The 13,298-nt window shown below is 39.7% G+C and overlaps 1 protein-coding gene across 3 annotated transcripts in view; it reads left to right on the top strand.

Annotated features, from left to right (window-relative positions):
* The window catches only part of LOC145358886 (proprotein convertase subtilisin/kexin type 4-like), a 92,997-nt gene that overhangs the window by 75,741 nt on the left and 3,958 nt on the right, over positions 1–13,298 (top strand). For all 3 annotated transcript variants that reach the window (XM_080213260.1, XM_080213259.1, XM_080213258.1), the window contains 5 exons: positions 1,468–1,571; positions 4,212–4,329; positions 6,180–6,359; positions 8,301–8,425; positions 12,063–12,182. In XM_080213260.1, the coding sequence (XP_080069386.1) occupies positions 1,468–1,571; positions 4,212–4,329; positions 6,180–6,359; positions 8,301–8,425; positions 12,063–12,182 (647 nt within the window). The remainder of the gene's footprint in view (positions 1–1,467; positions 1,572–4,211; positions 4,330–6,179; positions 6,360–8,300; positions 8,426–12,062; positions 12,183–13,298) is intronic.

The raw sequence follows: 13,298 nt of genomic DNA, 5'->3' as shown, positions 1-13,298 counted from the left end.
AAAGCCCACCAATGCCTCTACTTTCTCAGAAGGTAAGGAAGTTTGGCATGTCAGCCATGACTCACTCCAACTTTTACAGATGTGCCAAAGAAAACATTCTTTCTGGTTGTATCACAGCTTGGTATGGGCTCCTGCTCTGCCCAAGACTGCAAGGAAATACAAAAGGTTGTGAATGTAGCCTATCCATCATGCAAACCAGCACCCCACCCCCCATATGACTCTATCTACACTTCTCACTGCCTTGGCAAAGCAGCCAGCATAATTAAGGACCCCACTTATCCTGGATGTTCTCTCTTCCGCTGCCTTCCTTCAGGAAAAAGATGCAAAAGTCTGAAGTCACATACCAACCAATTCAAGAACAGCTTCTTCCCTCTGCTGTCAACCTTTTGAATGGACTTAGCTTGCATGAAGTTGATCTTTCTCTACAACCTAGCTAGGACTGTAACGCTACATTCTGCATTCTCTCATTTCCTTCTCTATGAACGGTATGTTTTGTCTGTATAGCATGCAAGAAACAGTACTTTTCACTGTTAATACACGTGACAATAATAAATCAAATCAAAATTATTTTTTACTATACAATTATAACCAGGGCATATTCGACCACTACCTCCATGCCCTACCTCCTAAGGGATCATTATTTCCTGTAGTCAAGTGGACTCCATTATCTGAAGCTGGGGTTTGTTTCTGCATGTTTGCTGATGAGACCAAGTTTTACCTGTTCACTATCTCTCAACTTTTCTGCTGTCTGTGTTGTTGCACCAGCAGCAGTTTGATGCCCAATTTCAGACAGGTGCCATCCAATTAAATGTTATGAAAACTGAAACCATGCCACAAACTCCATATGTTACCCAACACCTTCTAATTACTGATCACTGTCTCCCATTGAACCAGGTTCCTCAATCCCACACAGAACTTGCAACCCATAATCTTGCCCATCTGCTGAAACTTCCCACCCTTAACTATTCCAATTGGCTGGCTCTGGTCCTCCACACTCTTCAGCTCACACAATTTTCTCTATCGAGTACAATTTCCTATTTACCCACATTCCTAGTGTAAATGGCTGCATTATTTCTGCTCCTTCTGTTTCCAATTTAATTTAACTTTCTTACTCTTGTATTAACCTACAATTGGTTCCTCCCACTCCTGTTGGTAATCTTCTCCAGTACTACAAATCTCCCAGAATTCTGTTTTTCAACTCTGGCCAATTGTCTCTACCAATTGTTACAGCCTTCATTTACCCAGGCTCCATGTAATAGAGTTCATTCTAAATACTCCTCTGCTTCTCAACCATTTCCCTTTATGCTACTTTTGTGTCATCCTAATATCTCCTTTTTAGGAGATATTTTTCCTTGTCTCTGATGCTGCTGGGACAACTTTCTATTTTAAAGGCACTAAATAGTAGATGCATATGATTGAAGAAATGTACTGATTTGCAAAAAATGCCAATATGTTTTCTATTTGTAGTCCTACACTGACTTGGCGTGATATGCAACATCTTGTGGTGAGAGCATCTAAACCCTTGCATTTGAAAGCAGAAGACTGGGCCAAAAATGGAGTAGGACGCAAAGGTACGGAAGACTAGCTTGTTTTAAGTGGTATGCATTGTTAATGAACTGGCAATTCATTAAATGAATCACCCTCTCTTTAGCAAAATAATGGCTTAACATTTTAATACAAGTGAAAGATTTCACTTTAAAACATTAGAACTTTTCCTCAAACTTAAAGAAACTGGTTATGACAACATTTCTGCTTGGGTTTGAAGTGATGACCTTTTGTGTGTAAAGCGAATATGACACCCATTACACTATAGAAGCAGGGCACCATCTCTATTTCTCTCACTTAAATATGCTTCTTTTTCTCTTATGTAATAAGGGCAGGGACCTGATATCTGGACCGTCTGGTCAAAAGTCTAATGTTCTACTGATTGGGCTACCCAGGGTCTTTGTTTTCACAAGCATAAAATAGACACAAAATGGATGTGTGTAAATAAGACATGCTCATTTGACAGCCTGGCTTTAGCACAGTTTTGGCCTCTGGTGCTGCTGATAGTGCCTCTAAGCAAATTAAAGCTAAACTGAACGTCTCAGACTTGGCCATCCGGTGTTGGTCAGATGCAATTTTGGTTCTGGTAGTACGTGTGGGCTACTTGCACTCATTTCCACTGAAGGTATAAATGCTCTAGCTGGCACGCAGCACATTGCAGGATGGTTTCAGTACCAAAGGAAAGGTTTGGGACATTCTGGTGCAAGAGTTCCATTGCAGGAGGGGCTGTCCTTTACCTGTGGGGTGGAGGATGCTATCTCGGGCTTCTCTGTGGCAGCTGGCACTGTCTGGTCTCTTTCTATTCCTCATCCAAACCAAGGTACTGATTAATATTTTAAAGTTTATTTATTAATGTCACAAGTAGGGATACATTAATACTGCAATGAAGTTACTGTGAAAATCCCCTAGTCGCCATATTCAGGCACACCTGAGGGAGAATTTAGCGTGGCCAATGCACCTAACCAGCACGTCCTTCGGACTGTGGAAGGAAACTGGAGCACCCAGAAGAAACCCATGCAGAAACAGGGAGAATGTGCAAACTCAGATCAGACAGCTGAGAATCGAACCTGGGTGCCTGGTGCTATGAGGCAGCAGTGCTAACCACTGTAGCATAATTCTTGTATTCAATTCCTCTTGTAATAAAGTATGCCATGCCATTCACCTTCTTGATTACATGCTGCAACTGAATATTAACTTTTTGCAACATGTGCACAAGACCACCTAAATCACTCTACAATGGGGCAGTATGCTGGCACAGTGGTTAACACTGCTTCCTCAGTGCCATGGACCCGAGTTCAATTCCAGCCTTGGGTGACCCTGTGTGGTGTTTGCATGTTCTCCCTGTGTCAGTGTGGGTTTCCTCCAGGTGCTCTCGTTTCATCCTACAGTCCAGAGATGAGCGGGTTAGGTGGATTGACCATGCCAGATTACCCTTTGTGTCCCAAGAGATATGGAGGTTCAGGGGATTAGTGGGGTAAAACACATGGGGTTACAGGGACAGGGCCTGGCTAAGAGTCAGTGCACACCCAGTGGGCCGAATGGCCTCCTGCACTATGGGGATTCTATGAACTCTGCAGTCATGCTCCATTTAAGTAATACTCTGCTTTTTTGTTCTTACTACCAAAATGAACAATTCTCATTTTCCCAGATTTTTATACTGCCTCTGCCAGACTTTTGCCAACTTGCTCAACCTATCTATATCCATCTGGAAATTCCGTGGGTGCATTTTACCCCACAGTGCTGGATCAGATGCGCTTGCTGGCTTCAGAAACACCTTTTCTTGCCTGTCTGTGCGATTTTTTTTTTAAGTGCTGTTAAGGATCACATAGCAAGCTGGGATTTTAGTTTCCCTATCCCTCCTCAATGGAGGACAGTAACAGCCCTCTGCCTGAGTGCCAATGGGCAATGCCCAACCCCAGGTCTACAGTCATCTCCGCATCCCTGACATGGTCATTGACTTTTTTTTTGCCTGTGAAAGTATTGATTCAGGGGAAAGCATCTTGGTTGGACGCTATGGCATTAAGTCCAGTAATCCTGGTTAAATTTATTAAAATATGGCATGGAAGATCAAATCTAACACCTTCCCCACAACAAATGTCAAGCTAACTGGCTTACTATTTCCAGTTTTCTGCCTGTCTTCCCTTGATTTAGGGGAGTTAAATTGTTGTTTTCCAGAACAAATCTTGGCAAATTAACACCAGTGTTAGCCACCGCAGTAACTTCATTGCAATGTTACTGTAAACCTACTTGTGACACTAATAAATAAACTTAAACCTCTTAGACCCTGGGATGAAATCCATCAGGACCCAGAGATTTATCAGCCTCTAGCTCCACCTGGATAAAAAGAATGAGACTCATAGACCTGATCATGTTTCAAAATAATACCAAGATTAGATCTGACTTTTAGATGAGCTAAAATGAGTGACACATGTTTTTTCTTCAGTTATGACCCAAACTTTGCCTTCATGTAACAGGTACGCAGTCTATTGAAAAATATGACCAATGCAATAAGTATCTTAATATTGAAGCTATTAACATTTTTTAAAAATTTGCCTGGATAGGATTGCTTTGCACTGGTTGTCATAATCAAACTTCCTGAAATCACATGGTTCACCCCAAATGAACAATGCTGCTGATGATATGTATTGTGATTTAATTGTTTTCAGTGAGCCACCACTATGGCTATGGACTACTAGATGCTGGACTTCTGGTGGATTTAGCAACAAGGTGGTTGACAGTGAACCCACAGAGGGAATGCTCCATAGACATTAGTAAATCCCCACAGTAAGCATGTTCATGCAGATTGGAGTTGTTGTTGTATATAGTGTATAGAATTACAGATGGCTCGGAATGTCTTACAAAGCTTTATTTTTTTTTCATTAGCAGTCCATTCATTACCCAGAGGTCAAAATTGATACATAACTAACTCTAATTGTCATTTAAGAGTATGCTTGGTAGGCATGCGTCAGAGAGCCTTCTGATGTATACAACACAGAAATAGACCAACCTTCCAACCAGTCAGTGCCCATATTTATTCTCCTCTTGAACTGAATCTAACCCTATTGGCATAACCTTTAATTCCCTTCTCACATCTTCTTATCTAGCTTCACCTTAAATGAATCTATACCATTGAATCCACTATTCCCTGTGATAACTTCCATATTTTCACCACTGTCTGTGCAATTGTAGGTCACAAGCTCCGGTTGTATACACTTGAGCATAACTTCTCTCGTATTTTGTAGAGTTCAAACCCAAATTCAAACTGTTAACAAAAGAATGAATGCCTAATAACAAATCTCAGTGAGCTCCCCAAGATTACTTTAAGTTACATTAACAAAACTTGAAATTAATCTCCAAAGGAAAATAACTACATTGATGTAACACATTCGTTTTTGTAACATTTCTAATGCAGTGAGTTACAATTGGGCTGCAGTATATACAGTTAGGTACACAACAATCACCTACATTAGTGTCTCATACAACCATTGGGCAAATGACTGGTGAATCTGCTTTATGTCAAAAGGTTGACGATTGTGTATATTATATGAAAATGTGGCTGGCTGGGAGTGTGTTTAAAGCCCTAACACAGTCTCGGAGATTTTGAGGTATAAACCTGTGAAAAGGTTAAATTATTATAACCTGCTGGAAGAATATCTTTCTGTCATGTTCTTTTATTTGTGATCTTCCAGATCTTTGGAGTGACTGAAGCTACGTTCTTACAACTACAACAAATAAAACTTTTTAAAAATTTAAATACCAAAGTAGAATGTGTGAATAATTGATGTTTGGCTAGAGAATGGTATAATGCCACAATACAATCTGATTTTAAACTGCTCTAGTACCATTTCTCTTCTAAACCCATTATTAGTAGTGTAATCCTGTAGCATTCTCACTAGCCTTTATTGCTATATGTAACACATTCTCAGTCATCTGTTATTTTATATAATGTATACACAACTCAATTAGAAATTTTGCTGTTTTTTTTTACAATAAAGTCCACAATTTGTGTAGCACTCCGGAGTGCCTTTTTAATGTTTATAGATTAAGTTGAATGCCCTTTTCAATGATACTGAACTTCTGAAATCATTGTGTATTTTGTTCTCAAAAAATTGAAACTCCTACCCCTATGTTGGATTAATTTGCTAGAAAGGGTTACTAAGCAGCTGGGCCTTATGGTCATATTTTTCTGCCAAGTTGTCCTGATTCCTTCATTAATGTATTTTGTCTTTCCACAAAAATGTTTTTCTCTTACTTTATACATTTGTGTACCCCAGAGTCAACTGAGTTTGAATGTTCCTCTGACTTGGGTGCAAATGGCTACTGCTAAAAGCTATCAAGTCAAAAGTGCTCATAATATAATATATTCCAAATTAATTTGCAGCAATACCTAGATTCACTGCTTTCCCCCACCAGCATCTCTAAAGAGAACATGGAGAGTAGGGGTTTGACTGAAGCCTCAGTCTAAAATCATCATTCACTTAAGTAGCCAAAACAAAACTAACACTGTCTTGTCTAGTTCCCTGCTGAGGAGTGCATGTGCAATCCCAATGTACTCTTCCCAAAACACGTATGCATGCATTCCTTGAATTTAAGAAGTATTTAGCACATATTGTGCTTTTCTGTTCTTCTTTCAGGACTATTTCTGACAAGCTTGTTATCAAGAAATATGTTGATCCTTGTTCTCGAACTAAAAATTACATCCGATCTCTTGAGCATGTTGAAGTTAGAGTGTCATTGAGCTACACGCGAAGAGGTGATCTGAGGATTTCTCTCATTAGCCCTAGTGGGACTTATTCCACACTGGTTGATGTAAGGTATGAAAGTCAGTGTACTTATTTGATAATCTATTTTTGTTTTGTCTCTTTTTTTTCTTTGACAAATTAATTACAGAGAATGTTGATTCTGTCCTATTTTCTACATGCCTTGTTAACACCTCTCTCGCATTTTCCTGATGACTGTCAGGCTAAAGCTAACTGGCCAGTAGCTTCCTGCTTTTTCTCTCCTGGGCAGCAATGTTATTTTCTACCTTCTAATCCTTGGGGGCTGTTCAAGAATCTAGGGAATTTTGGAAGATTGAAATTAATGTACGCACCTCAGAACCCTATGGTATAGATCATTGGGTCCAGGGGATTTGTCACATTAATTTCTCTAATTTTTTTTCTACTAACATTAATTTAAGTTCTTCTCTCTCTTTATGCTTTGGTTTCCCACTGCTTTTTGTCTTCTACAGTAAAGACAAATAAGATGTTTAATGTCTCTGCCATTTCTGTATTCTCCTATCTTGACCTCAAGGAGCCAATGTTTACTTTTGCCGCTTTGCTTTTACATGTAGAAGTGGCTACAGTCTGTTTTTTATTTTTCACTACCTTACTCTTAATTTTGCCTTCTATCAATGGTTTCTATTCCGTCCAATTCTCATGCTTACTAATATCTTTTGCAACATTCTAAACTTTTATTCTAATGTTAGTGACTACCACTAGCATTAGTGAGCCTCTAGCATTGGGTAAGCTCAGGTTGGATTTTAATTTTTTTTTCATGTTTTTAAGTTTGGGATTGGATTAGTACAGAGTCAAAGCATGACTGAAAGTGCATTCAAAATTACAAAGCTTCTATTTGGAACTGAGAACAAACCATTAAAGCCTTGTCATGTTACTGGCTCAATATAAAGATAACATGCCATAACTCAAACTGAAGTTTTAAGCAGAAACACAGGAACAATGAAGGGGAGCATAGTGTGGGCATACAAGGATATTTGATACTAATTAGTGCAAGTAGAAAATATCTTGCCACTAATGAGTGTGAACTATTTTTATATAATTTGTCTTTGCAGAACAAGCAATGTGTTTCACATTCCTACCATATTTTTCCATTGCTGGTGAGATATTCTACTTGTACTGCATTCATAACCAAAGGAGAATGCTTTACAATACCACTCCAATTTTTTATAAGCCAGCTAAGCTCATATCTCTTTAATGATGCTATTGTAATTCCACAATGTTATTTGCCAAGGTGAACACTTTTTTTGTTTGGACCAAAGGCTGTACTATAAGTATTTAATGGGATTCCTAGCTGGTGGTTGTGGGATAGTGGAAACAAAACAAATCACATCCTGGATGCCTGTCCCCTCATAGCTGAAAATCCTATCATTCTGTCTTCACTTTCACATCTTCTAACAGAAAATGCTAGAAAATCTCAGCAAGTCTGACAGCATCTGTGGAGGGAGAATAGAGCCAACATTTTGACTCAGGCTAGGTCTTTTTTTTTTTGGCCCAAAACAGGGGAAGGGGGCAGGAATGTCTGCCCTACAGATCCTAGAATGCCTACAGTTTAGGAGGCCATTCGGCCCATCAAGTCTGCACTGACTACAATGCTACTGAAGCCCTATTCCCCAGAACCCCAGCATTTACCCTGCTAATCCGTGCCCCGATTTTAGCATGGCCAATCAACCTATTTACCATGGCTAATCCATTTAACCCCCAGACAACTTGGGAGACTGAGGCAATTTAGCTTCACCAACCCACCTAACGTGCACAAATTTGAACTATGGGAAGAAATCAGAACACCTGGAGGAAACTCCTCACAGGCACTAAGAGTTGGCTGGAATTGAACCTGGGTTCCTGGCAGTGAGGCAGCAATGCCAACCAGTCTGTCGTCATGCCACCCATTGATTTTTAAAAATTTATAATGGTTTCTCATTTGTCTGAGGCTTTAATTAGTGGAAACAGCTTACCCAATCTTTGTTTCTTTAATATAAGACCTTATGACACATCACCCTATGGATATAGAGACTGGACTTTCATGACCACCCACTGCTGGGATGAAGATCCAAAAGGAATTTGGACTCTCGAGATTGAGAATAAAGGAAGTTCCAAAAACTCTGGTATGTTTTTAAACTAGGAATGCATACATGGGAAATTTCAAAGCAACTTAATTGCAGTATTAATGTAAACTTTACCTGTGACTAATAAACTTTACTTTGTTTTTGTCTGCAATTTAGCTGGAAAAATCTTTTTACAATGTGCAAGTAGAGTACCTTGTTCTGTTTATTGATGGAACTCTCCCTTTACCTCATTTTCATCTGTCACAGATTTGGGAAAAAGAGAGAAACATAAATATAGAAAACTTATTTTCAAAGTAGAACAGAGAGATTTTTAACCACCAACCCTATCACACCTCAACAAAAAATTTTAAATGGTGTGTTTGGATTGTATGGTCAATTGGTGTTAAGTATGACACCTGACTCCAAACTGCCAAATACAATTATAATGAAGGGTTGGGGAAATCAATCTGCTAAAAGGAAATGCGTTGATGCTTTAAATACAGAAGTCCCAAAGTCATGATTTGCAGTCACGACTTTAAGTGAAATAACGATTCCCGTAGAAAAGAAAATTAAACATTATACTCAAGTTGAAATATCTTGCACTCTTTAAATTCTTACAGCAGTAAATGAAATAACTTCTATGTTTTAAACTTGTTTTATTTTGAAAGAAAATGTAATTTTCTACTTGTTGATCCTACTTCCTGAACCTTCCATTCCTTAATCCTACTAGTTGCTGCAGATCTTCCTCCTCTGATTTGCAGACTCCCCCCACCAAGTCTACCCTCGCTATTTTGCATTCCACTCCTGGACCTGTTGAAGATGTAAATACCATCCAAAGTCGAAGCTTCGGATCCCACATTCCCACAGCATCAGAGCTCTGGCATCAGATTAGCACAAGGTTTTCAATGGGAACTTGGGTTGGGTCTGGAAGAGGAAAGCAGCGAGGGGGTGAATCAGTGAATGGGAGGTTTCAGGGTGGGGAGGGAAAACAGAAGAGAAGCCACAACTCTGGAGGTGGGGAGGAAAGAACACATCAAAATAGCACCAGTCAGGTCACATAAGAAACGACTCTTTCAATGCTTGAGATTACAGACCCCATTAATGTAAGATGGTAAAGGGAAACAGTGATAAATGAAACAACATTGGCCCAAGCAAGGTAAAAGTGTTTCCCTCCACTCCCCACTGACACAGACCAGAATTTGCACTTTAAGCAAACATGATTATGTTTCAAACAATGTGGGACTTCTCACTTTAACCTAAATGAGAAAAATGACAACAAAATCTTGTGTTGGCCAGAACATCAACTGCTCTGTTTTGATTAGTGCCATTGGACCTTTTTTCATTCACATGAGCAGGCAGTTGGGACTGCACTTAATATTTCACCTGAAAATCAATGCAGCATCTCCCTTTGTATTCTACTGAAGTGATGTCGAGATGCCGGTGTTGGACTGGGGTAAACACAGTAAGAAGTCTCAACACCAGGTTCGAGTCCAACCAGTTTATTTGATAGTAATCCCACAAGCTTTCGGAAACGGTGTTCCTTTGTCAGGTGTGTGGAAGGAAGGTGCGTACTGAAGTGCCAACATAGGTTTATGTGCTCAAGTTCTGAACTGTGACTTGAATCCATGACCTTGATTTAGATGCAAGTGCACCCTCTAGATAAAGCTAACACTTGTAATGAATGGGAACAAAGGTTTTCTTATTTTTACGTTGCTAATAGTCTTTGTCGACTGCCCCAACTAAACTATGCATCATATCATCTTTTTCTTAACCTGTTAACGTACTGTCCCTTTTCTAAATTACATCATATCTTCCTATTTCTTATCCTATTAACACATTACCTCTTTATGGGAGGTAATAAGGAGTGATGGCATTTTCTAAATATGGGCCTATATTTAGAACATAGAAAAACTACAGCACAAACAGGCCCTTCGGCCCACAAGTTGCGTCGATCATATCTCTACCTACTAGGCTTACCTATAACCTCAATCCTACTGAGTCCCATGTACTCATCCAGAAGTCTCTTAAAAGACCTTATCGAATTTGCCTTCACCATCCCCTCCGGCAGTCGATTCCATGCACCCACCACCCTCTGAGTGAAAAACCTACCCCGACATCTCCTCTGTACCTACTCCCCAGCACCCTAAACCTGTGTCCTCTTGTGGCAGCCATTTCAGCCCTGGGGAAAAAGCCTCTGAGAATCCACCCGATCAATACCTCTGTCAGGTCACCTCTCATCCTTCGTCTCTCCAAGGAGAAAAGACTGAGCTCTCTCAGCCTGTCCTCATAAGGCATGCCACCCAATCCAGGCAACATCCTTGTAAATCTCCTCCGCACCCTTTTCAATGGCTTCCACATCCTTCCTGTAATGAGGCGACCAGAACTGAGCATAGTACTCCAAGTGGGGTCTGACCAGGGTCTTATACAGCTGCAGCATTATCTCCTGACTCCTAAACTCAATTCCTCCATTGATGAAGGCCAGTACACCATATGCCTTCTTAACCACATCCTCTACCTGCAAAACTGATTTGAGAGTCCTATGAACCCGGACCCCAAGATCCTTCTGATCTTGCATGTTGCTAAGAGTCTTACCATTAATATTATATTCCTTCATCCCATTTGACCTGCCAAAATGAACCACCACAGACTTATCCGGGTTGAAGCCCATCTGTCACTTCTCCGCTCAGTCTTGCATCCTATCTATGTTACGCTGCAACTTCTGACATCCTTCCAAACTATCCACAACACTTCTAACCTTCATGTCATCGGCAAACTTACCAACCCATCCCTTCACTTCCTCATCTAGGTCATTTATGAAAATCACAAACAGCGAGGGTCCCAGAACAGATCCCTGGGGCACTCCATTGGTGACCGACCTCTGTGCAGAAAAAGACCCATCTACAACCACCCTTTGCCTTCTGTGGGTAAACACAGTAAGAAGTCTCAACACCAGGTTAGAGTCCAACAGGTTTATTTGGTAGGACTCTAACCTGGTATTGTGAGACTTCTTACTGTGTTTACCCCAGTCCAACACCGGCGTCTACATTCTGTGGGCAAGCCAGTTCTGGGTCCACAAACCAATGTCCCCTTGGATCCCATGCCCCCTCACTTTCTCAGTAAGTCTTGCATGGGGATCTTATCGAACGCCTTGCTGAAGTCCATATAAATCACATCTGCCACTCTTCTGAGGTAATTTCGGATATTTGTCCAAGATAATTTCTTTTTCACTTACCTAAACATTAAGCAATTAATCCTAATCACTGTCCTGTTGCAAAAACTCTGAAAAATTAGTTAATACTTCTAAATTGGCACAGAAATATAGATTTAAAAAAAATCAATAATTCCCAAGGGATCTGAAAACAGGAAGGTATTAGCTGCTTGAAACCAATGCTACAATTTATTTTTATCATTAGTCACTTGTGACACACTTTATAAAATACAGATCTATTTTCATAACAAGGTATTAAAATACCAGAGTTATGGCAATACCTATCCATTATTTTGAACTCTAATCCTTCCTTTTGGGATTTTTCACAATGCCAGACAAAACCATCTGTCTTTTTTGTAGTCCAGCTAAATAATTATAATGTGATGTATGTATGAATTTTTTTTGTCGTTTTGTACTATCAGCCTCTACTACTGTCCAATATAATGGCAAAGAAAACTCAACAAATTACTTGCAATCTATCTTCTGTAGGAGTTCTATCCTTTTTTAAGTTGCGCTTGTATGGTACTGCTGAAAACATGATGGCAAGACACGTAAAGGATACAGTGATAAGTCATTGTAGCAAATGGAATGCTGATGGACTCTGTGAAGGTAAAAAAAAATTATTTAAAATTTAACGTAGTAAAGCAACAGTTGTTCAGTTCATCACCAATTGTAATGTTGTTTTATTTTTGTCACATTACTCCTCCTCCTGGGTGGTGGTGTACAGGTGTTTCATTGGTTTCTCACTATTGGGGCCTTTTTAATTGCATGATAGATGAACATTTGCCCAGGGATACATTCCAAGATGGCAACATGATTCTGAATGCAGTAACTGTGGAGCTGTGTTTAAGGGAAGACAGTGGATTTGTGATGTATCGTCAGCAATTCAAATTTGTACTTCCTAAATAAGAGTTTCAGACACTTGAACATGAAACAATTCAAGCAATGAATTTGAGGGTAAATTCATGTTGCCTGAATCCAATTTTAGTTTTGGTTGGCTTTTGTTGTGATCCTTGTGTTGACCATTTCTCAGGTCTAAAAATTGAAATGTATCTGATTCTTAAGGTTTTGCCCAATGCTATTTTCCTTTGGTTCATTGTTCACTTCCTTTACCTACACTTACCTAAGTATTGGATGACTCAAGGTCAGATAGAAATCTTTGTTTATCATGTGTATTCTGGCTAACTAGGATGTATCATGTTCTACTACATGATGCCCATGACTTCAGAAGTGTAAGAATATTTTTGCCTTCAGAATTGAGAGGCATAAACAGGGTGGACAGCTAGAGGCTTTTTCCCAGGGTGGAATTGTCAATTACAAGTGGGCACAGATTCAAGGTGAGGGGGAAGGTTTAAGGGAGATGTGCAGAGGAAGTTTTTCACCCAGAGTGGTGGCTGCCTGGAACATGCTACCAGACGATGTGTGGAAACAGGCGCATTAGCAACATTTTAAGAGACATCTAGATGGGCTCTTGAATAGAGGAATACAGACGGAATAAGGGCAGAAGGTTTTTTAGTCAAAACATCATGATTGGCACAGGCTTGAAGGGCCTGTTCCTGTGCTGTACTTCTTTGTTCTTTGTTAGTACTGAGTTCAGTTACATTTCAATATTCTAATTTGTTAAAAATTAAACTGCTAAAAATGACATAAGTGCAAACAGAATATTTACAACAGTTTCCTTTTCACTATTCTGAAATCAAGATAAAATTGCATTGTGGAATAGTC

This window comes from Carcharhinus amblyrhynchos, chromosome 26, assembly GCF_965287045.1.
Source record: "Carcharhinus amblyrhynchos chromosome 26, sCarAmb.v2.hapA, whole genome shotgun sequence".
NCBI lineage: Eukaryota > Metazoa > Chordata > Chondrichthyes > Carcharhiniformes > Carcharhinidae > Carcharhinus > Carcharhinus amblyrhynchos.
The sequence above is the reverse complement of the archived record's forward strand: the minus strand, read 5'-3'. Positions and strand labels throughout refer to the sequence as shown.